At 43.4% G+C, this 25,293-nt stretch overlaps 1 protein-coding gene across 2 annotated transcripts; it reads left to right on the plus strand.

The window, feature by feature from the left end:
- The first annotated feature begins 246 nt into the window (after nucleotides 1–246).
- Nucleotides 247–23,554, plus strand: NAA50 (N-alpha-acetyltransferase 50, NatE catalytic subunit). Of its 2 annotated transcripts, none has more exons than XM_040594652.1 (5): nucleotides 247–430; nucleotides 15,430–15,566; nucleotides 16,020–16,139; nucleotides 17,069–17,135; nucleotides 19,580–23,554. In XM_040594652.1, exons 1-5 carry the CDS (start codon nucleotides 423–425, stop codon nucleotides 19,758–19,760), a joined length of 513 nt encoding a protein of 170 aa, XP_040450586.1. In that variant the 5' UTR covers nucleotides 247–422; the 3' UTR covers nucleotides 19,761–23,554. The 2 variants fall into 2 exon arrangements, with proteins under 2 accessions (XP_040450586.1, XP_040450587.1); XM_040594653.1 differs by having other exon boundaries at nucleotides 15,433–15,566.
- The last annotated feature ends 1,739 nt before the right edge of the window (nucleotides 23,555–25,293 follow it).

Consider the following 25,293-nt stretch of genomic DNA (forward strand, 5'->3'; position numbering starts at 1 on the left):
CGGGCCCGGGGCTTCTTCCGGCCGCCCGCCCTAGCCTGCTAGCGGAGCGTTAGCTACCACGCTATTGGCTGGCTCCGCATCACGTGACCAGAGGTACAGCTCCCTTCCTCCGCCCCGCCTCCTCCTCCTCCCCGCGGGGAGCGGCGCGTGCGCGGCGGGGGCGGGAAGGCGGGGGGGTGAGGGGGTCATGGCGGCGAGGCGGCGGGCGGGGGGCGCGCGCGGCGTGAGGTGAGGGGTCACGGGGGCGGGGCGGCGGCGGCAGCGGCGGGCGGACGGACGGAGGCCCATGTGGAGCGGGCGCGGGAGCAGGAGGCTGAGCCGCCCGCGCTGCCCGGGCCGAGGAGGGGGAGGCCGGAGCCGCACCGCCGGGCCCTTCACGCAGCCAGCGCGGACGCCGGTACCGGCTGGGCCGCGGCCGCACCATGAAGGGGTGAGTGCGGGCCCGGCGCGTCCCGCGGGGCTCGGCGCGGCCAGGCCGTGACAGGGCGGGCTGGGCCCGCCTGGGCCGTGCTGCTGGCTCGCCGCCGGGAGGCGCGGGGAGTGGGGCGGGGTGGCGCGGCCCGGGCGCGGCGGGGCCGAGCGGGGGCGGGGGGCCGAGCGGTGCCGCTGCCACCCCTGGCAGCCGCCGTCGTCTCAGGGCTGGGAGGGGGGGTCGGTACGTTTCTCCCGCCCTCTGCAAGCGGGGCCGCACTCTGCGCCGCGGGGGGCCGGTGCCGGGGGGGAGCCCGCGGCGGGGAGCGGAGCTGACGGCGCCCCCGCTGCTCGGCGGTACTGAGCTCCCTGCGGGACCCGCCGGGCCCGGTGCTCGCTGTGAACCGGTCCCGCGGCGGGAGCGGCGGCACAGCCCGTGCTCAGCCCCGCGCTGCCCAGCCGGTGGCCTGCGGCTGGCGGCATCAGCCGTCTCGGAAGGAGGGGAGAGGGCGGGCGGCTGGCCGGCCGCGGGCAGAGAGCGCCGCTGGGGCTGTGCGGGGAGGCTGCCAGGCTCCGAGGAGCGGGTTTGCGGCGCTATTGTTCGTAGCATCCTCTCAGCACTTCTGCTGGCTGGTCTCGCAGCGCTGGTCGGCGTGGATGGGTGAGAAGGGACTCTGTTCTGTGCCTTGATTTCTGGAGCGCTACGTTGGGCCTGGCTTCGCTTCTCGGTGGCGCTTGAAAACCTTCAGATTTGACATGGGACTGGCTGAAACGCTGGGTTTCCTGCTCGGCGGAGGCGGCGGGGTGCAGTGCTTGAACAGGAGGCTGGAGGCCTTTAGAGTCACAGCCCTGCTCTGGCATCAGATGACCTGCCTGACCTTGCACGGGTCACTTTGGGACAGGTTTTTCAATGTTGGTTAAATCACCTAATGTTTATTAATTTCAGCGTCAACTGTGCTCCACAAAACCAGATCCTTCTGCTCCATGTCTCAGTTTCTTCATAGGCACAAAGGAAGCTTTCCATAGCTGTTTCTCAAAGGAGTATTAAACCAGTCCTCTTGAAACTGGTGTTATGCAATGCTGGGTATTATTATTCCAGTTTGGCAGCTTAAGGCAGAGTGAATGGAAGCTGAAGCACTTAAGCTTTTACTAAGAAATGGTAAGGGGTTTAGCCTGTTAGCAACTGGGGTGAGGTCACACAAGACTGCTTGATAACAGATGTAGCTGTTTCTTACAGCGTGTAAGCAGCTTCACATTGTGAGGGGCTGGCAGTTATCTGTAGAATGATGTTCAGTGATGATTGCAAATAAAGTGACTCCTAGCTGACATTAAATAGGTGTGCTTAGGATATCGGGCAATCCTTTATTCATCTGCACCACCCTACATGAAACAGGGCGGGTTGACTCTTAGTCACCTTATAATGAGGATGACAGAGTTTGGGAAAAAAGAACAGTACTGATGGGCCGAGATGAAGTGGCAGTTGACATGATTTTTTTTTCAGCAGCACTCCTGGCAAAACTAGGTTTGCTTTTATCCTCCATTGACCGTTCCGCTGTTTTCTACAGCTTAGCCCCACTTTGGCTGACATCAGTCTTGAGTTGAGGCACAGGGTTACGGGGGCCTGGCTGCATGAGGTGGAAGGCAGCACAGGCACGTCAGGCCGAACCTGCAGAGATCTCCTGGCAGGTTGCAGTCAGAGCTGTCTGCCATGCTGCGATGCTCCCCAAGAGGCTGAGCCCTGGCTTTGCTTGTGCTGCTCAGGAGTTCTCACTTCAGAGAATGTTTTACTTTTTGTAAACTTTAAAAAAAAAAATAAATAAAAAGCTATGGAGGGAAAAACCCACATACCCCTCTTCTGCTTCCTTGTTTTCTAAATCAAGTGTTTGATTGAGCACTAAACTTGATTCCTGTTGCTTTCCTTTTACTTCCAGGCAGCTTTATCGCTGATTTGACTTAAGAACTGATCCCTTTGAGTTCTGTACTTGCATATTTCTGCTTTTCTGGTACACCTTAATCTCTTTGAAGAACAGCATATTCCTGTCTTGTCAAAACACTGTCAGCACCATGTGGCACGTTCTTGTGCAGAACAAAATCTTATTGAATCCAGGTGTTCCCCAAAAATTCAGATTGAGGCAAATAGGCTGATAGAACTCAAACTGAAAAATAACCTGGTTCAAATACAATGACAGAATCAAAAGTCTAGACAAAGATTTCAGAAGGAATATATGAAATTACATCAGGTGCTTTGCAACAAAACCAAATTATTTGTCAAGCTATGAAGATCAGAGGAGATCCCTAAAAAACAAGTACTGTCAGAAGATGGATCCAAAATTAGATCTAATGCATCAGCTCCCAGCATACAGAAACTAATGTGGTGTTTGAAGGGATCTCAGTATTGATTCAGTATTGAATCCAAAATTGTGGATCAGTTCTTTTGAGCAAACTGATTCAGAGTACTTTTTCTGGGAGTGTATGTGTTGCATAGTAACCCCCACCACAAAGTGCAGAGATAATTTTGCGAGTACCAAGACCCATAACATCATCTGTAATTATGAACAGTCTACTTTGGCAGAGAAAGAATTAAAGAAGAAACTAGCAAGTTCACTGACATTCTGCAATTTCAGATCTAAAAGAGATTGTGTAGTCAATGTGTGTTGCTTGCAGCCCTCTTTCTTAGGTCTCTGAGTTCAAAATAGCACAGAGCAGTGTGTTAATAATGCATAGGGGGTTGTAGTGTCTCTGTCATCAGGGTGTTTGAAATTAGCTTGACTTCTTTTATAGAGGACCTTTGGTTTCAGAGATAGCAAAAGGTTATTTTTTCCCCTTCCTTTCTCAGCTGCTTAAAATTTTGAGGGTTTTCTCATCAAATAAGAGTTAAATGCCAGCTTTTGAACTGGTAATTGCTGTTAGCTCCTACCTGCTTTTATATACTTGGCTTTATGTTCACGCTATCCTCATCTTCTGAATGATTTTAATAGTTTAGATACTTGTTATTTTTGCTTTTTTTTCTTAAATGTAAGTTTAAAGACTGAGGTGATTCACTGTTCTGTTAGTGAACTTCATGATTCTCTAGAGATTAATTTCTTTTTTTCATTTATTGTATTCTGAAATGTTGTTACTGTTAGTTCTGGAATTTGAAAATCTATTTTAGAACTGAGTTTGCATGAGGCAGAATACCAGTGGGAGGAACTCGGGTTCTACTGTCTGTAGTAATTTGCCTGGTTTTGTAGAGCAGACGTAAATAATACTCCCTGAACTTTACTACTTTCACAGTGTTGATTCACTTGCTGCTCAGTGTTTTTGTATTTTCATTACAGTTGTAATGCTGCTGGGGTTAAGGAAAGAAAGCCGGAAACCTTGCATTGATTCTTGAGCGTTGCTGGTCGCTGTCTGTGGCCTTTTGATGCCTTACAGTAAGGGTGCTTTTCTGACCCATTTCAGTCCAGATGAAGCCTGTGAGAATGAAGTCATCCAGCCTTTCCCTGCTGCCCTTAACTAAAAACCACATGGCACAAGAGGTGTAATGCAGGACCTGCATGCTTCATCACATGCTCATGCCTGCTATGTGACCAGGAGTGTCAGATATGTAGAGCACGTATCATATATAGAGTGTATAGTGCGCTTTACAAGCAGGGCCCAGTGCCTGTGATCCCGTGCATGTGTGTTATTTTGTCACATTGACCAAACCCCTTTCCAGTTTTGATGGGGAACACCTGTGGGCTTGTCATGTGGCAGTACGTGTTGAGCCACATGATGAAAAACTGATTGAAACGGGGAGCAGTGTGCCATGCATTATACCACTGTCTTAGAAAGTAACGTGCATTATGTTTGTGTAAGAAACTTCTAGAAGACTGCCTCTAAACTTTTATGCATTTGCAGTAAAGTTTTATACTTTGTAGTTTCTGAGGGTCCTGACTTGCTGCAGAAGAGCCCTTGAGACTAGCTGCTGCACAACAGGTAGCAGCTGCTGTGGAGAACTTCATAACCCAGAGGCTTTGCAGGCTAGTGCTGTTCTAGCTGCCTTTGCAGAGGAGCCATCACAGCTGGGGAGTACTGAGCACAACAGAAAAATAACAATAGAGTTCTTGAAACACTACAGTGAGTCATTATGGGTAAGCTCTGATATCTCTGTTTTGCCCAGTTTCATCAAGTAAACCCTGCAAGGTCCTGAAGCTGTGTGTGTTTCTCACGAGGACAGGGAGGTGTTTTTTCCTGTCCTCTTCTGAGTTGGTATTACAGTGTTCATGCAGAACTATTGATTTGTTGCCGTTTGCAAGGCAAAGTGCTAAGCTTAACATACGTAGGAGGAACTTCCAAGTTTATGAAAAAAACTGCTGAATTGTCATATGCACTGGAGGCAGAACAAAAAAGGCAATTGAGCTTGAAAATCACTATTTGGTTTTAGGATTTTTCTCAACCTAAAAATGTCAAAGCGAGAGCTATACTTTCTGCATTTGATTTCATAGATGGTAAATTTAGACCATGCTTACAAATGGCTTAATATCTGCTAAATTAATTTATAAAAACTTAGGGAAGTTTATTATAGTTATTCAGCCTGATTTATAACTCTTACCACTTTAATTCCATAACCAGATTAAGACATTCCACGAAGTAGGAAGGACTGGAAGGTTAGGAAGGTAGCGTAGAGATTCTAGCTGTTTTATTGAAGCACTTTAGAACTGAGCCTTAGCTTTTGAGTTGTGTTTGACCATTCAGTTTTTCTTACATGTATATGTAGCTTCTTAGTATATGAATTAGTTTGCTAAGTTGAGACATTTCTTATGTAAAAAATGTAGTATATTTAGTTAATCACCAAATGCCACAGACTCTGCTGCCATCTCCTGAGGACAAGAGAAATTATGCATCCTCCTTTGCCACATTAAATCTCTTCTAAAATGGGGAATAATGGGTGATGGTTGAGCCAGAAAAATTCTTTTATCCAAGTGGAAATGATTCAGAACTTGAAGAGCCTGCCCATTTGGCAAGCATTAGAAAGAAGTGTTCAGACCAATAATGTGAGAAAGCACTGGATATTTTTACCCAGAGGAAGAGGAGGAAAGGACAAGAGGAGACTTATCCTTATATTTTTGGGGGAATTGATAAGAGAGAAGTACCCCCCTTGCATTGCTTCTGCTCTAAGTGAGGCAGGCAATGTCAGGCTTACTTTCTGCTTCCTGCTGAAAGAGGGGAGGGAAAGGAGTGACCTGTGGGGGGGTTTAGGAGCAGCAGAAGTTTGTCAAGAGGGAAACTTGAGGTGGGGAAGCAGGGGAGAAGAGAGAAGCAGCCTATGCACAGAAGAATTGCTGGTTGTTTGGAGACTCTTGGACTTGAAGACCTGAGAGCAGAGAAGCACAGCACTGAAATGGGGTAACTGTGTATTTGTGTCAAAGCATACTGAATTAATTCATTATGGGAAGGAAATGAAATGAGGCTTTATAGAAAATAGAGCTAAAACAATGTCCACCACGCTGTCACTAGGTGACTAAGATATTTGAATTTTTCTGGGGGCAGAGTGATTTTTTTTTTTTTTTAATGGATTGAAAATACCATGCTGCATGGTAAGATCCTGATGCATGAAGTACTTCCTGAGCTCACTTGCCTTTTCTCCTCCCTCTCCCCATTTTTTTTCCAGGTTCCATGTGACTTTTGGCCCTTAGCAGACTAGAATCTCAATTCCCATTTCTGTCATCTAGTTATCTTCTCTTGAGAGCATGGGGTGAGACCCAGGGCAGCGGTTGAAAGCTTGTGGAAGTTTTCTCCACATGGCACTTGGAATTTCTTGTCCGTAAAGATCACAAATCAGGTTGAAAATTGCAGTTAAAGGAGACTTGGTTTTAGCCCTTTAGCACAAATTTTCATTTGAGAATGATTCATTCTTATTGAAAATTGGGAAGGGTGGGGCAGGGGGGAATACAGCTTTTTGTGCTTGTTAAGTTAGCTGCTTGCTGTGGTTGTTGCCTTAGAAGTATTTGAAGGTAGGCACATAAAACTGGTAGCATGTTCTGTTAATTTTTCAGAGTATGTTATTTATATAATGCATGATTTGAACACCTCAAAAAACCACCTGCCCTGGGACTGAAATCCAAAGTATAGGCAGGAGACCCATAATGGCCTGCCATTTTTTTTTGACTAATCTAATGGATACAGGCATTTGTAAAGAAAGGTGTTTCAGTGACCTATAGAAATAGTTTGCATGAAGCAGAGGAATGCCTTTCTCCTGATACATCAATTCTATAGTTTGTTACCTAATATAAGTGCAAGAAGCGCCCTTGAGCTATATAAATTTATGTAAATAAGGCACTTTGTGAACCCAGCATCATTTCTATTTTGAATTTGAAGGTAAGCCTCTGTTCTTACCTGAGGATCATCAGGTACTTCATGAATACTAATCAGCGAAGGTTCGTGATCTCCTAGGAGGCAAGTAAGGGTTATAGTTGTTATATTTGGGGAAACTGAGGGTATGAAAAGGGGCAGTAATTTATATGATGTCTCAGGGTATTGGTAATAGAGACACAAAACTAATTTTGAGCTAAGTTGTTTCAAACTAGTGAAGTACTGCTTTGCAATCATGGTTCAAATTCTGAATGTTCTTGTGAGCTTACTTGACTAATAAGGAAAAGTGGTTAGACTAGCAATGGAGAGTTAGGATTTCTGGCAGCTCTTTATCTGCTGTATGATCGCAGGCAAGTTGTTTCCTCTTTCACCTGACGTTGATCCACCTGGGATAGGCAGATATAATATCTAAGCCTTTACCTCTTGAGGTGCAAAATGTTATGGTCTACTAAGTGATGTTATGTATGGCTGCTTTTCTGTTCTAGACCAGCTACCTTTATTTCTGATATTTTAGAGTTTGAAAATTCTGTTAGCTGGGCATGATGATTCCTGCTTTTCATATCCAGCTGCAGAATGAGATAGCTTTTCATTTTCTTGGGAAGGTTTATTTTTATTTGACACTTGTTGAAATGACCTCTCTGCTTCCCCCTTGTGCTTGCATAGTCAGCTGAGATGCTTCGTGATTTACTGCTACTTTAGGTTTAGGGTTGTCATCTTTTTTTTTTTTTTTTTTTTCTTTCTTTCTTTTAGATCAGAGCTGAGCCTGAATTTGAGGTCTAAAGTTTGAGCTGAGAAAACTGTGAGGCTATTGTAACATAACTTTGCTTCTTGCATGTGAAGATCAGCCAGTCTTCGGTACAGTGGTCAGGTTTTCTAGGTTGAAGGAGAGTGAATTACCAGAATATAATAAAGAAACCTTGACTGTAACATGCTGTATATTTTTTGTTATAAAGGAGAGAGGCAAGGTGAGTCTGAAGTATGTCTTGGGGAATTATGACGCATGTCAATGTAACTTGTTCATACTGAGATCCATTTGAGTTACAAGTCTTGACTGAAGTCTTCTGTTAATTCTGATTCTAAAATTGCTTAGCTTGCTTCTCTACATCATTGTGCTCTTGTACACTCCAGCACACAGCTGGGGGTGACTTCCAGCAGGGTAGCAGGTGTCATGCAAATACACATTTTCAGTAGTAAAGTGGGGCTAAAGAAGATCAGGGAGGCTGAGAAGCAAATTGGTAAGACCTTTTGCATGCTAGGATTGTAGTTATCTTTCTGGTTTTCTGACAAGTGGAGTAGATTTACAGCCCACAGATCTTATAGATAATTGAAAACATACCGGTCTGCCCACAAGAACTAGACTAACTTGTGCGCCCAGCAAGACAGCTCATCTGTTTTAAAAAAACCAAAACAACAAACCAGCAAAAAAAACCCAAACAAACAAAAAAATAAAGCCCAAACACTAAAGAGGCTGTTTCGGCTTTGGAGGTGAATCTAAGCAAAGCCACACCCCTCAGGTCTATAGCTTTCATAGCTCTGGTTTGGCTTTATTTTATGAGTGGATTATCCTGTCTAGACTCCTGCTTTGACTTGGAAGCCAAAATAGAAGCAATAAAGGTAGTTGGCTGCTTAGTGGGTGACAGACCTTCTCTGAAGTCCTATAATTTGTTAGGGCCCTTCTCTCTTCTGTGCTCCCTCTCCTGACTGATGATACCTCCGTAAGTTTTGTGAGTTGCAGATACAGCTCTGCTAAATTTAGCATGCCAGATGCCTTCAATAAGCCAGAGCCCTGCTATCAGTTACACAGAGATCTGTTTCAGTCAGGCACATCCCTCTGGGGAGAGACTTGCACTATTTAAAGTTGAATGAGACTGAGATTCTTACAGCATTAAGAAACTCGAAATTCCCTTTTTTCTCCCTGCTGTTGGTTCTAAACTAGTGTTGAACGCTTGCTGTTCCCTGGGACTGAATTTGTGTTTCCTCTTGAACTGTAACTCTGGAAATGGGCTTCATCTTGAGTTATCATTCTGTATAGCAGTTCTCCTTCGATATACGTGGAGAGGCAAAAGGCAACCTTCACATAAGCAAACACTAATGTCTCATTTAGCCTATGTTACTTCCACCAGTATAAATTTTAAAGACACTGTAGGAAAAATAGACAGTATTCAAATTGCAGTAGTAGGCTGCAGATAGAGGAATGCAGCTGCAATAGGACTAACTGGATTGCATGTGGTCCTACAAAAAGCGTGAGGTTTTCTTTCTAGCAAGTGCCTGAAGGGTCTTAAGACACTGGCATGTGAGAGCAGGAGGGCTAATGCTGATGTTCTGGGCGTGCATCCAGCTTCAGTAACTGCTGCATGTCACCTCACAAAGTCCCACTTCCATTCAGGTTTTGTGGATTGCTTTTCACTTCCGCTCTTATGTTGCTGGGCAGTGTCACTGTGGGCTTTTAACGAACAGCAACCCACACCAGAAACTGGTGACCTTTCCTAGTGAAGTCTCAGTGTGTTTTTTGCCCAGTAACTGAGTCACAGTACATTGCAGTTGTGAGAAATTCGAGTGTGGTCCTAGGATATGTCAAGGAAAATGCTTCCAGTGGAGATGGGAAAAACTTACTGCTGTTGTACAAGGCAATAGTAAGTGTTCGGGATGTTGTAAGCAGTTTTGGTTAGCTGTGTTTAAGGGAAATTAATCTGCAGGAATGGAAAGTAGAGCTGGTATGATGACAGTAGGAATTAGGCAGTCTTAAAGGAGGCCAGGAGCTTGGCTTTAGTTAGAAGATGGAAAGTATAAAGAGGTCATGGTACCACTCTCTGAAAAGGCATGTGGGATAGGCTCCATCCATCAGCTCCTGAAGCTAATGGTCAACAGGAGACAGTATATGGATAGATTTGAGTACATTTAGGTTGAATTAGAAGAAAGCCTAACTATGAGAATAATGATGGCTTGGAAACAGCCTTGCAATGGAAGACGTTTAAGTGGCTTCAGAGGGCTGGTATTCCATCTAGGAAAGGCTATGGATTTGTAGAGCACTGTTGTAATGAGAGGCCTGACGTGATCATAGAATCATTTAGGTTGGAAAAGACCTTTAAGATCGAGTCCAATCACTAACCCAGGACTGCCAAGTCCACCTCTATACCATGTCCCTAAGCACGACATCTACATGTTTTTAAACACTTCCAGGCTGGTGATTCCACCACATCCCTGGGCAGCCTGTTCCAATGCATGACTACCCTTTCAGTGAGGAATTTTTTCCTAATAACCAATCTAAACCTCCCCTGGCACAACCTGAGGCCATTTCCTCTTGTCTTACCACTTGTTATCTGGGAATCGACACCTACCCCAACCTGTCCATGACCTTTCTGGTAGTTGTAGAGAGCAATAAGGTCCCTCCCTGAACTTCTTTTCTCCAGACTAAAAAACCCCGGTTCCCTCAGCCACTCCTCACCAATGTGATGCCCATCTACAAGAAGGGCAGAAAGGAGGATCTGGGAAACTACCGGCCTGTCAGATTGACCTCGGTGCTGGGGAAGGTTATGGAGCAGATCATCCTGAGTGCCATCACGTGGCACACGCAGGACAACCGGGGGATCAGGCCCAGCCAGCATGGGTTTAGGAAAGGCGGGTCCTGCTTGACAAACCTGATCTCCTATGACAAGATGACCCATGTAGTGGATGAGGGAAAGGCTGTGGATGTTGCTTACCTGGACCTTAGTCAAGCTTCTTGACACTGTCTTCCACAGCGTTCTCCTGGAGAAACCGGCTGCTCGTGGCTTGGATGGGTATACGTTTTCCTGGGTGAAAAGCTGACTGGATGGCCGAGCCCAGAGTGGTGGGGACTGGAGTTACATCCAGCTGGCTGCTGGTCACACAGGGTGCTCCCCAGGGCTCCGTACTGGGGCCAGTCCTTTTTAATGGCTTTATCAAGGGTCTGGATGAGGGGATTGAGTGCACCTCAGTTAAGCCTGCGGACAGCAACAAGAGGAGGCAAGAATCCCTCGTTCCTCCATATTGAAAATAGTTCCTTGGGATGGGGTGGCTGGCTTGGTCCAGAGGCTTTGACACCTGAGATATAAGTACAGTTGACTGCATGCTCCATGGAGTGCTATTTTGAGAGGTATGGTGACAGTACTAAGTGCGTATCTTTTTAGGAATATTGTTGGAATAATAGAATAAAATAATCTGTTAAGGAAGGGCACGTCCCTTCTGGCCATTCTTTATATATATATATATGTTTTCTCATATGGTGATTTGAACTCATGATTTTTTTTTTTTTTTCTTTGCAACAGCAGAGGATATTTATCTCTGGTACAGCCTGTACTGAACTGGAATGCACAGGACTGGCCTATTCAGACCTTCCTTAGCTGATACAGTAAACTTAGGAAACAGTAAACTGATTTGGCTGAGAGGTAACTTGAAGAAGCGGGTCTACCTGTAAATAGCTATTGAAAAACAAACAAATCAAAAATTTCCATTACTCCAGTGAATAGTAAGGAGTGACCATTTTGTGTCCTTTGTCTTGGATCTTTTGAGGCTGTGGTAGTTTTTCTAAGTCCTTAGGTTCAAAGTGTATGTGGTTCTGTAAATTATAAAGTGTAGCACAAAATCATGTAGATGCTGAATGATCCCTGTGCTCCTTTTGCACGGTACTTCCAGTTTAAAGTGGGGTAGGCTGGCACTTCTGCTCAAGACCCAACCGGCCCTGCCTCTGGCAATTTTTTTCTCTTTATTGCTAGCAGGAGACTTCTGTGGTGAACCCAATCAGGGGACTGATGTGGGTTAAAACTAAACTTTTCTTTTTTTGGCTAGGTTAGTTTAAATTGGGTTTGGTTCACCACATCATTGCACAAATGTTTGTGCCAGCAAGAGGGTGGAAATGAGTGGCCTGGGGACAGCGAGACTGCTGCTTTCGGCAGCATCGCCAGCTTTCCCATGCTTTTACTCAAGGCCCTGGTGGCACTTCTGCTGCACTGTCCTTGGGCAAAGTGATGAACTCTCATGATGTGGGTCTTCCTTTCCATGTCTTCATTTAGTTTACTGATTAAATGTTTTGTGTGTAATAGGTGTGGTGCTGATTTAATCAGTTAGTGCTATACATTAAAGTAATTTATTGCTTGAGTACATACTATTTAGACAGACATATTCAGCGTATTGATTTATGCTTCCTGCAGTGGTACTCAAAACTTTTTTTCGTATTATCCTCCAGGATAAATTACTGGGCCTGTAGCAACTCTCAAGCAACAAGGAAACAGCTAGTGACAGAGCACAGGAGGCAGGGAGCAGGACATGGCAGGAGGCAGCAATGGATGTGGCAAGTGGTGAGAGAGTCGGGGAGTCCGAGGGCTTGAGGAAAACTCTCAGCAGCACCTTTTAGCCCTACTGCTGGAACTTGTTTCTCTGACCTGATGCCAGCCTCAGAAGTGATGTTGGGGCTCTGCAGCGATGAACAGCCTTAGACTCTGCTTCTGCACTTATTTATTCCCTGTCTGAAACCCTCCTGGTGAAGGTCCATCTTCTGGCCATGGCCCCTTTCTCAGCCATCTTGCCCTGGCTGCCCCTGACAATTTGTCTTTATCCTGTTGCACTGTCATCATAAATACTCCATAGTGACTGTCTTCTAATGCCTGATTTCTTGCTTCATTAGGAAGTAATTAATTTTAGAATAATACTAGAAAACACACTACCTGATGATATTCTATGTCAGAGATTTTTGCTCAAGTAGTATAAAAAGGGACTTGCTCTTTAACAACTTTGCTATGAGTTCATAAGAGTTCATGCTAGCGTTACTGATCTGCTGAAGCTTGGATCTACTGATACAAAAAAAGTATCACGAAGGTTAATATACTATTAAGTCTTTTGGACAGAAGATCTAGGCTTTCAAGGGACTGACTGTGAGTGTGAGGTTTTTCTTTTCCTTTACTGACCTCCTACTCTGCAGCTCATCTGATCTAATTGAGCAGTTGAGAACTGCTCCCTTTGGTTTCCACTGTGATGCAGACTGCAGCAGAAGAGGCTGCTGGGTCTTCTCTTTGCTCCTAGTATGAGATTCCTGAGTACTCTACTCCAGGAAAGCTCTCTCCCAGGCACAAATACACCCAGGAACCCACATGCCATGGTTTTATTTCCTACCCTTTGTGAGGAAAAGGTAGCACTGCTGGCTGGGATTAGAAAAGGGCACAACTTGTCTTCTGTGTGCTTGACAAAGCCCTGCCATGCTAGGCTTAACAGCTGTGCTAAGCTGGGCATAAAAAAAATGTATTAGTTACCCCACTGCCTAGTAACTTTGATATCATGCTTGTTTATAATGGGAGTATGTCTGTGGTGTAAGAAGATCATCCTTGCAAGCTCCATATGTACTTCATGTTGGAATATAATTGTCAAAGGGGCTTGTGCAAGCAGCAATACATGAAGAAAGGAATCTTGAGAGCAAAAATAATCTAGAAGATAGGAAGGGCTGTGAAACGGGGCTGGTGGCAGTAAGAGTCACAGAAAAGAGGTACTGTGGACTATTTCTGCACAGTGTAGTGGTTTTCTAGCTAGAAACTTTAGAAGGATATCCCATTGCTGTTGCTTGTAAGTGTGCCTGGGTATCTAGACATGGATGAGACACAAGAATACGGAGACTGTTGCTGCTTCTTTTGTTCTTGAGATCACTGTTGGAGAACACACTGTCCAGTTCTAGTGAGATGTCTCTCGAGGTCGCTGTATAACTCGGCAGAGCTTAGGAGCAACCTACAAGGATTCATTGCTTGCAATGAAGGAGGAAAAAGATTGACATGTTCAGTGTGGTAGGGGGCAGACAGATGAGGAGCTGCCTGGAACAATTTGCAAGCACTCATACTGGCATGAGATGCTTGACAGCAGGGGGCTTTTTAATGTCTTTGGCAAATGTGTGACAAAAGGTTAGAGTTTGGAGTCAGCAAAGTTCAATATGTAAATGCCATCCATTAATTCTAACTAGTAACTGGAACATATTAATCTGATGGAGAACTACAAAATCGTCAGTAGTCTATTAGTTAATGCTAGATGTTTTTTAAAAGGTAGGCCCCTTCTTAAAACTGTTTAGCTTCTATAGGGCTCACTAGGGAGATTATCTTATCTGTGTCATACCAGAGAGTGGGCAATGGTGATCCTTGGTATTGTTGCAGAACTTAAGACTGTATTCTTTGCTGTGAAAGAAGGAAGTGGGTGTGAGGGGAAGTTATGATTCTTGAAGGAACTGTAAAAGGCTCCAGTCCTATAGCTTTTTCTGATAGTTTTGCAGGCTGCAGTACGATGCCTAGAAAGCATTGTATATTTATCACCCATCATTGGTAGTGACAACTAAAATGCATATGATGTCTGGAGGTTTTGATCGTTTAAGGGGTTTTGATGTATAATCAAGGTCAGTTCATAAAGCAGAGGCAGATTATACAAGCATTGCTTGGTACAGTTCTTGTTGGTTATCACATTTTCACTCTGTTGTATAAGTTAATCTGTGCTTCTGTGTCCTAGGCATCAACCTGTCTGAAAAAACAAGCTGCCTAGGCACAAGAGGCACTGGAGATGGAAAGCAGCTACTGCCCATCACTAGAATGAACTTTGAAGCCTAGTGTGCAAGGATCTTAGAAAGCTGCCTTTTTGGAAACAGGATTTCACTTCATAAAAAAAGACAAACTGTCTTTACCAATGTTTTGGCAGAAAACAATCTGGTTGCCTGTATGTATTCAGTAAAACTAAGCTGAGATGAACCCAGAACTGTGTGCATTTCTAATTCTACATGCATTGGCTTTGTACCTTCCTATGTATTCTGGTGACCATTTGGGAGAAGATTTTTATTATCTTGGGTGTTTATTTTTCATTCTTGTAATCCTTGTTAAAACTGTCTACCTGGACCCAAGAAATTGGCTTGGGGAATACTAACAACTAAATCTTTTAATTTTTTTTCCTGTGTATGTAATGTTCCTGTCAGGAATTTAGCATCAGAAAAGGGAGGAGCTTGATCTGTTCCTTCTCAGTATAATTCAGTGCAACATTGGTATTTTACAGTCATGATTCTGCTCTCAATCAGCAGGAGGAATGACTTCAGTGATGATCATAACAGATGCGGATATCACCTTGAGAGTGGCACGTTTGCATGTTAACAGGCTTAATATGAGCTTGCTGCACACAGTATTGTTGCTTTTTAGAGACAGATGTCTGGTAATGCTTTTGTCTTTGTCTAAACATAAGCTTTATATTGACAGGTGGTAAAATTAAGGCTGTCTTTGAAGCATGGATTCATTTTCTTGGTCTCTGTTCTAGCCTCCTGTCCCTACCATCTTTTCTTTGTTGTTTTTTGGTTTGGTGTCTGCCCCCCTGCCATGACTTGGATGATCAGTGAGGATATTAATGGGATAAAGTTAAATACTCTTGCAGAGATGCGTGTTCCCCTGTATGCGACCAAATAAAACCACACATACTATGGAACATCAGTGTTAAGTGTGGCCTCAGAAACTTCTGACTGTGTAGTACTGACTGAAATTGGCTTTGGGAGTTAAATTGACCACCAACAGAAGACTTAATTGTATGGGCTGAATGTTGTAGTTCAAATATGTATTGAACTGATTATTAGGTGGGACGTCTAAGCATAAATGTAATGATTAATTTTTGGTGTCCTTAGAAATCTTGCAGTGTGTCAGATGTTAAGCATGTTTTGATTTGTTCCAGTAGCCGGATCGAGCTGGGAGATGTGACGCCACACAACATTAAGCAGCTGAAGAGGCTAAACCAGGTCATTTTTCCTGTCAGCTACAATGACAAGTTCTACAAGGATGTACTGGAGGTTGGCGAACTAGCCAAATTAGGTACAAATGTTCTTGCCAGTAATCGTGGGCTGTGGTGGCAGAAGTGCTCATCGTTGCTATCTATAATGGTTTTGAATAGCAGATCCTTGTATTTTCTTGGTTTACATGATGAAAAATAACTGGGAACTTCAAAAAAGCCACAGTCCCAACCTCAGAGGCTTTGTGTTCTAAATAGATTCCATTTTACTGGGAATAGGCATGTTTTCTGATACAGCAGAAACGCCAGCTTACCTCCTGATGCCATTGCTAGGCGGTTGAACTGTAATAAACCAACTGTTGTGTCAGAGCACCATTGGTAACTTCACTCCAAGTGTTTAGCACAATGTATGATATTTTATCTGGATGGGAGAATTAGCAAGAAGGAAGGAAGGAAAATACAGAGTGTAAATGAAGAAGCTGTATGTATAGGTTGAGGCTTGTGACTGATCACACTTTTGTTTCCCTCCCTGGCAGCCTATTTCAATGATATTGCAGTGGGAGCAGTGTGCTGTAGGGTGGATCACTCCCAGAACCAGAAGAGACTGTACATCATGACGCTCGGATGCCTGGCACCCTACCGAAGGCTAGGAATAGGTAAGGAGGATCTTCTTTTGTATCTGAGTCATCAAAGAAACCAGATTGTTGTGCAGATTTCTGAATGTTCTTTCCGATTTTTAACCACGATAGTGCATTTCTAGACCACTGATTTCTTTGGAAGGGACTTTGAGGAAAGAGTATGTTTTGTGATGTGCTTTTTTTCCCTGCCTTTCAGAAATGGACTTCTGGTAGAACTTTCTAATTTGGGATTTCAGATTATTTTAATCTTAAATCACATTATACCATAATGTAAATACTGTGCTTCTATAGGTAAGGAAATTGAACGCACAGACATAGGAAATAACTTCGTTAGAGGTGTGCAACAAGTATGCAAGTCACGTCTAAGTAGAACACAACACTCCTTCTTTGGGATATCTCTTTACTCTTCTAAACATAGGGTTTTTCCTGTTTATTTTGTCTTTATCACTACTGATTATTGCTGCTCAGGGTAGTACTTGCTTTCTCTCTATATTGCATTTGGTTCTTTTCTCCATGTTTCAAATCCACAGGCCAGATTACTCAAGACCTTACAGTAACCTGTTTGCTTTGACAAACTGGAATGAAAAGATAACTTTATTTTTTAGACAAATTTGCCAGTGCTCTCAATGCTTTAGACATTGTTTTGACCATATTTTGAGGTGAGTGTGAGACTTTGAAGCTAATATTCAAATAAGCTGCTTTTTATATATGCTTCTGAGCTGCTGGATTTTTTTCTTCAAAGAAACAATGGAATCAATTTTGTGAGCAGTCAGTAAGATGGTGGAATACTTACACACCATGTTTTATTTGCCTTCCCTAGTTCTCACAAGCTCTGTCATTTTAGCCTACCTACAGTTAACTTGCCTCTCTCCAGGAAAGCCCTTAGCTAAGTACAGACTGGACTGTGCACTTCTGGTTTTCTTAAGTATTTCTTTACCTTTTGGCAGGAACTAAAATGTTGAATCATGTCTTAAACATCTGTGAAAAAGATGGCACTTTTGACAACATCTATCTGTAAGTAAAAGAGTTGCACTTCTGCGGTTTTGGAGAGAGGATGGAGGCATATATGGGAGCAAAGGGAGGGGAGATCCAACAGTATTTTTATTATGTATTTCAGTGGGGTCATGGAACATCTTGTAAGTACTAGCAAGAAAGCTAGGGGTTGTGTTCTGGGCTTGTGTGATGCTGAGAAAACCAAAAGCTTGCTTGCATTAAAAGGGCTTCTGCAAATTTGCTGAATTTGGAAGTGGTTTAGTTACAAAATTATATTCTATAGCATAATTACACTATGACTAAAAAAAATTGTGAAAGAATTTATTTTTTTTTACCATACAGTGTCATCCTCAGAATGGAAAATACTGCAGGTCTTGTGTGCAGTTTTGGTACACTTGCTGTCTGTCTTTTATGGCAGTGCTGTGTGGGTTAGAACATCAGATCAAAGGCTTGCAAGCACTCTAGGTTCCCATTCAGTAGCAAGGTGCAACTGCTTATTCCCATTCTTGTGCTCTGCCAGGTCAGCTGTTTGTGCAGCAACACAGTAAACTAGGTCAATGCCCTGACCCAGCTGGGGAAGCTGCTTTCAGTTTTGGGTGGGGGTGGGTATTTGGGGTTTGGGGGAAGAGGAGTATTATTATTATTTGTTTGGGTTTTTTTCCAATCAACTGCATGTCTGCATAAGTACTTGGCATGATGCAGACGAGAACAAGCACTGGGGTAGAGGATAGGGCTTCATAAAAGAGCATAACCATCCTAATAGGTCCCCGTGGAAACAGAGCCTGAAATCCATAGATGCCAAAGCTTCCCTTTTGCTGCTGGCTGCACACTTCTTCCTGTGTGTTGCAAAGTGAGCTGATGCAGTTTTTGGCCAGATCGCTTCTCTGAGCCAGCTTCTTCCTCATCCATTGCTGCTGCTTATACTGGTATAAGCATGGTGTACTGGTAGGGATCGTCGCACACCAGGTATGGCTTGGATGGACTTAGGCTGCCACAGAACTGTACCCTGAACTTGCCAGGACTGTTGAAGATGCTTAGTGGTGAGCGTTTCATACGCTGGTATCACTATAAATGGACTGACTTTCTTCTCGAGCTTAGCCCACCTCTACTGAGGAGGTGCAAAGTCTTCCAAGTCCTCTACTGTTGTAGCTTTGCCATCTCTGTATGAGGAACAGGTGTTTTAAAGAGGAGTCCGAGTAAAGCTGCTTTTGCTTTGTATTCCAGCTCTCCTGCCTCAGGAGAAGTAGTACTGAACTCCCTCTCAGATGGCTGCCAGTAGGCACAGGCTTTCCTTTTTGTTTTTGCACGTTACTTTGTGCACAGTGAAGGAATTATTTGCTGTTTTAATGCAAAACCCAAATCACTCGTAATCCTTCTTGCGCTTCCCAGGATAAAAGTTCTGGGGTGACAATAAATTGGCCCCTAAAGTTGGGCATAAAGGTTCTTTTAGTGGCCCATTGATTTTATTACTATGTCTGTTGCTTGTGCATCTTCTATCTGAACATACTGTGGAGGTTAGCACCCAGTTTGGTATCAGTGCCTAAATTTGTCATTACTATGAAGTTCCCTTTTAGCTATTTGGTGCTTATTGGGCTTAACACTGAGATCTTTTTTGTTTTGCTGTTGCTTCCAGAGCCCTTTGGTTCTATGGTTATGCAGCATATTGTCATGATAAAGCAATTCATGAGCTTGTGCAGTGTCCACTGAATTTTGGGAGAGCTTCATGAATGCCTTTTGCCAAGTGAAACATCTTTTTCTTTTTTTTTTTTTATTTCTAAACTTGTGCAAATAAATGTTTTATTGACTTAGGATGAAGAACTAATGGCTGTTTTGGAGGCCTTGAAACTCTTGGAGTATGCTAGCAAGATTGATAAAGCTCTGGGGTAGATAGTTAAAAGGGGAAAGGACTTTGTAAGTCCATAGGGCTTCTTTGTGCTGCCATAGCTTTTTGTGAGTAGAGGTAGTTAGAAGTGAGCAAGGAGCTGAAATCCTATCAAACACCATTGCCAGTTTTGTGTTGCAGCGTGCAGGGATCATCACTCGGACAGCTGTTTTGGTCATTTGAGAAGTGTCACTACAGGAAGTTAAAATTGGGTCTACAGTGAACCTTTGTTTATGTATTTCCACAAAATATCTGTCACTTCCAGATTAAGAAAAATTGAAATTACTGAGCTAGTAATGCTTCAGAGTCTCTCTGCTATTTGTGTTCCTTAAAAGAACTTTACTGAGGGAAAACATTTGCCACTTCTCAGAATGATTGCCACAGGCCGTCCAGGAGCTGTGTGTTAGCTCAGGATTGATATGGGAAGACCAAAATTTCTGGTCCTGAACTTTACACCACTGCTCCTGTCTCTGTCTAGATAGATCCTTTTCTTGTCTTGTCTTTGACCTTCTGAGTGCGGAGACAGAATACTGTACCGCAGAAAGTTCTGATACCTGTCTCTCTGTCCTCCTTTCTGTCCCAGGCATGTCCAGATCAGCAATGAGTCTGCAATTGACTTCTACAGAAAGTTTGGCTTTGAGATCATTGAGACGAAGAAAAACTACTACAAGAGGATAGAGCCCGCAGATGCTCATGTGCTGCAGAAAAACCTTAAAGCCCCTTGTCTTGGCCAGAACGCAGATGTGCAAAAGACCGACAACTGAACAAAACCCCAACGAACACTTTCTTGCACTTGCTTGTCGCCAAATAAGGAAAGAGAGGCCTCTTTGATTTTTTTTTTAATTTTTTTTTCTCCACCCCTTCATCCTCTTAATTTTTTTCCCCCCCTTGACCTCTCTCCAACAAAACGTAATGCTTCTTCCAAGGATTGTCCAATCATGTTTGGGTTTTGGTTTGGGTTGTCTTTTTCTTTTTTTTTTTTCTTTTTTTTTTAAAGCTCTCCTTTCTGGTTTTGGGTTTTTTTGTTTTGTTTTTGGGGTTGGGTTTCATTTTTATTTGGGGGGTGGGAAAAGGTGTGCAGATCTCTTTAAGTTTGAGGTGTGGAGGGCTTGAGCAGGTTATCCTGATGACAAGTTTCCTTCAGAATTATCTCTTTCAGTAAGCAGAATGTAAATCCAGTGGGGGGACAAAAGGAAAAGCAATATCTTGTCCTTTGACTCCTACATTAATTGTTTTTTTATAACCTACAGGGTACTTTACTCCCCCCCCAACCTTTGAATGTTACTCCAGTACTTCCCACTCTTCTTCTTAATTCCCCCCGCCTCAAAAAAGTATGTTTAGTTCTTCCCAATATTTTTGAGTATAGCTTTTTCTTCCATCTTTTGCTGAGAGGGGCGGGCTACTTTACCGTACCTTTTCACTCTGCCTGGGCTGATCTTTTTGAATGCTTTTTTTTAAATACTCCTCACCCAAGCTGGTGCTACACTTCTTAACTGACCGAGAGGAGGGTTTAGAGTGGTCTTTGTTTTGTCTTATTTTCATTTACCCAACTCCCAGCAGAATTCTGCCAGAGTTAAGAGCCACTTCTGGTGTTGGCAAGAGTAACCTTGTAAAAGTATGAACCCTGAGGCAAGACCCTCGCTTAGAAAAGGGGTGAAATGCACTAGGGTTCATTGAGAGTTAGTTCTGTGTTGTTGGGATGGGAAAAGTGACTGTGACCACCTTACCAGCTTTGATCGCATAACGCCAAGTGCCCATCTCCAGATAAATTTGTTACAGCTACTAAATCTGTGGTGACATGTCTTGAGATGAGGCAAGGGTTGAGGAAACCAGGCAACAGGGCTGAGAAGGCGAACATGAATCTGACCCTAATCACATAGCTTTGCAGGGGTCTTCTGGATTTGCTTGGATTTGCTGGATTGGCTTGGCTTGCTGTGTTTATGTGCTCCTTTGGGAGGAGGTGGTGAAGAACTGCACAGTTTGCTCCTTTGAAAGTTGTTTTCCCCTTTCCCTGTTCAGTGGTAATAATGCAGTTCTCCTCCGTGAGAGGGTATATTCATGGAGCACCAGAGAAAGCAGCGTATATTAGAGCATTTTATGGGTCTGGAAAATAGGCTGAGTGGCTTCTTCCTAGTACTGTAACCTCAAAGCTACAGTAAACTCTACTAAGCTCTGCTTCGCATCCTTTCATGCTTTGTTTGCGTGAATATCAGTGCTCCTTTCTATGCACTGTTGCCAGCGATTTTATGTATGCCAATACAAATACCAGCTTGAGCTTGGACTCTTCTCCAAGCACCTGGGAAAGTGCACTGAGCTGAGACAACACCAACCTGCCCCATCCCCCAGGCAGATATTGAACTGCATTCCTTTCCTGTTTGTTTTTTAAAGTTTAAATACACATCTTGACTTTATCTGCTTTGAAAGCCTCCAACCTATAGTGCGCATTGCAGCATACATCTGGTTAGTAGGTGCTGTCTGGTCGTTTGAGGGTGACTTGGGAACCAAGGATTTTAAGACTGGAGTTGCGGTGAGGCAAGGGATGGCACCCCTCATTGCACATTATGCGGTCTTTGATACCCGAGGGGTGACTATACAGGCTGCTCCAGAATTACTCCTTCTTTCCCAGAGGTGTGCATTGTTTGTTGGAGTGCATCTTGACAGACCTATGCTGGAAAACAGCTACTTCATTTGCTGGGTTTGCACTAATTGAGTCTTGGGGATGGGCAGATCACCAACAACAAAAGCCCTTCCACGTGGCCTGAGCACCTGTGTTTGCAATGCTCAGTGGCAGACTCCGGCTAGAAAGATGCAAACGGTTTCCTTGGCCAGAGGCAGCCTAGTTTAGACAAAAGCTTATTTTTAGTACTGCTAGGACCTGCTCACGCTGGTTATGTTGGCAGTTCCAGCATCTTTCTAGGAGGGGATGTATTGAAGCACAATTAGCTTGTCATATGCCAACATAGTTTCCCTGGCCATCTGTTAACCAAACCAAGAGAAGTATGTGGAGGGAGAGAGATAGTATTGTATTTGAGGATGTTTGTGCAGCACAGCTGTAACTCAGACCATAGCTGCCTCTGGTGCCAAGCAAAGTGCTCTTCATTCTTCTAGAACTAAGTGGTTAAGTGTTTGGGTTGGGTAGATGGGTGTGGGGATATGAACTCTTAGGATTTGCTGTTGTTGTAGGCTTCCACAAATTGGTGTGTTTCACAGACAGTTTTCCTTCAGGTTTAAAAGTACGAGTCTGATGTCTAAACTTGGATTAACCTTTGTTTCTGTCTCTTTTTTTGCTTTGGGCTGCCATCATTCTATGAATGTATCCCTGGAAACAATTCTTAAAGCTCCTATTCCACAGCAAACCTGCCTCATTGTAACTTCTGAATAAAATGTTTTGTAGGATGTGGAAGAGAGAGAGTAACCACAAATCTAAGACTCCTTTTCCCAGGCTATTAATCCTGGAAAACAGTTGCTCAATCCTGAATACAAGGTTTAATCTAAATCTCTTAGAAAGCTGTGTTCACTGTACCTGGATGAGGGCGAGTGAAAGTCAGTAGTTCTGGATGACAAACAGTTGTATTTCATTAGTACATCAGCTGTGTTGAGTGTGGGAGGAGAATGCTGTATCCTAGTGCTGTTACCCAGAGACACTGAAATTGTGTGAAGTATGGGCTTACAGCAGAGAACTTCAGTTACTTTGGCTGTTGCTGCAGCAGGACCTCCTTTTAGCTTGAAAAGAATATGAACAACTAATTTTTTTGAAAGTTGGGAGTTTCAGTGGGGGGAAAAACCACCCCACCAGCACTTCCTGTTCTGGATGAAGATCTAGCAAGAAAAATGTATGCTACTAACAGCTTTAGAGTGTAAACTCCGTATATACGAGTTATTCCTGAATCTCTGCAACTGGTTTTGTCATTTATTGGTTGAAGTATGAAGATATTATCTGCAAAAAGACTCCTACTAGAGGAAACCATGGTACAGGGGAAAAGGAATCATCCAGGAGAGAGATCCCTCATTTTTGGGAGGGGGAAGAGAGAGATTAATGTTGTGTATACAGAAACTGGCTGAGTTTACATGATGCAGCTAATGGTTAGACCTGCCAACTAAACATGACATACTGTTAACAGTTGAAACAAACTTACATGATAGTTTGTTAAATCTTGATGGTGCCCTGTGTCTAGTAATAAATTGATCCCCCAAATTGTTTTATTCTCCCCCCATGTTGTAATCCAGGGTCAGCTGCTATGCACAAAGTCTGTGTTTTGTAAAGTGTTTGCTGACTTGGATGTTTCTTTCAAATCTGCAACTGCTTCCTGATTAATTTGGCTAAGACCACTGCTGGTCTCTTGAGTTAAGATTTAGTCAAAGGTATGCTGTATGCAGTTTACGGATGCATTCTCAATGTCACAAATTAAGTTGCAGGGGGAGCAAATTCTTTACAATAAGATGGTCCATTTTTAATCTATATCATTGCCCTTGTTGTACATCAGGAGCATGTTTTTGTTTTTCTCAAACTCTTTAGAAATACCATTCAGAATAAACGTGCACTATTTGAGTTATGTCATTTATGACTTGTCACGTGCATTTTTTTGCAGTCAGCTGTTTCTCTCTGAAATCAGATCTAGAATATTCCTCAGAAGTTTCATAAACTGTGTGACATGGAAGATTTCTAACATGAACTGTAAGTTGGGCTGCTGTGATGAATGCCACGGGTGTCTGACACCTGAGGAGGGTGGCGTCTGTTTGCCCAGAAGTGCTGAGCCTTTCCTCAGAAATCCTGTCTTGGAGGGGGAGGAGAAGAGGAGGAACTGTCCTGGAATATTTTTGCATTGACTAGTGAGCAGTCTTGAAATAAAACAGACCAGGCATCAAGAACTCTGTTTTGGGTTTTCGAAGTTAAATATTTTTAAGTATTCAAATTAATTGCTAGATATTGCAAATCTTGACAACAATCTCTGAAAAAATACGGTCTGTACCTGTGAAAGTTAGCAGTCTTCAGATGCAGTGAGTATTCTTCCATACTGACCTTTCTCAAAAAGGTATTTAAGTAAAACTCCTAAATATTCCAGCCTCTTCTGTTAAAGCCATCTTTTGTCTGTAGTTTCTTTCTGCTCCTATCCTGAAGTGCCGTTTCTGAAGTGATAAAGTGGCACTGTGGTACAGTTTCTGGGGAAAGAAATGTTACCCTAAAGACTCTATAGCTTATTCTGTCCGCTTATTTAAGTTCCTCTGGAAGCTGCTTTATCAGTAGATGGAGTTGCTGCATCCATTAGGATAGCATGGAAAAGCAAAGCTCAGGCTCTGAAATGTGACTTTGGTCTTGAGCTGCTGCTGCCAGCTGCCTTCCCTGACCTCTGCTGGAGGGCCTGAAGGCACAGCTGGAGGTGAACTGCTACCAGGAGTGCAGCCTTCATCACTCTGGCCTCACCAGCAGCTGCAGAAGCTGGAAACTTGTGCTGTACTTAAACAGCTGCAGCTGTTCTCCAAACCACTCAGCTTTTGTGGATCTCTGTCTTTTTTCTTCCCTTCTCCACCCTCATCCCAGTCACCTAACAGCGTGTACAGCTTTAAACAATTCTGTTAGTCCTTTCCAGGGAAACTAGCAGATACCACTGATCATTTGTGTTACCCTTTCCCAAAGCTGTACTGGTTCTACCAGCAGTTCCATTCCCCTCACAGTTTTCAAAACTTGAGTATTTACAGGGTCCTTGTAATGACTGACAGTCTGCTGTTATCTCTTGATTAGGACAATTTGCTTTTTTTGTTACTGAGATGATTATTTAAATAACAGTTATGCTGCCAGGATCTAGTGAGTAGTAAGTCAAGTCATTTACTTCATGTAAAGAACTGTGATTGTTGTTTTTTCACCAGTGTGTACACCACCCTAGTTACCTGTGCGGGATATAATTTGCTGTGAAGTGCCTGGTCACTCAGCATTAGAAGGTTCACCTGTCATTCTTCATTCTTACTACCTTGACTAAACTCCAGCAAATTTTCACCTCACTCTACTTCGTTTTTTTAAAATAGTCTTGAAGAGTATAGACGCCAGCACAGATCTCTTAACTCCACTGGTGACCTCTCACTAGCGTGAAAACTGATCTTTTATTCTACGCCCTGTGTTCTCTGTGTTATAATCAGTCTTCTATCCCTGTGAGGATACTATCCTCTGATCCTGTAGTAGCTTAGATTACTTAAGAGCTTTTGGACAGGGATCTATTACGTGAAGTCCTTTTGAATATATACCAAACCAATCTGTTAGCTGAATCTTTTCTGGCTGTTGTTACTTTTCTTCCCACAGGAGTT

Source organism: Falco naumanni, chromosome 5 (genome assembly GCF_017639655.2).
Source record: "Falco naumanni isolate bFalNau1 chromosome 5, bFalNau1.pat, whole genome shotgun sequence".
Taxonomy (NCBI): domain Eukaryota; kingdom Metazoa; phylum Chordata; class Aves; order Falconiformes; family Falconidae; genus Falco; species Falco naumanni.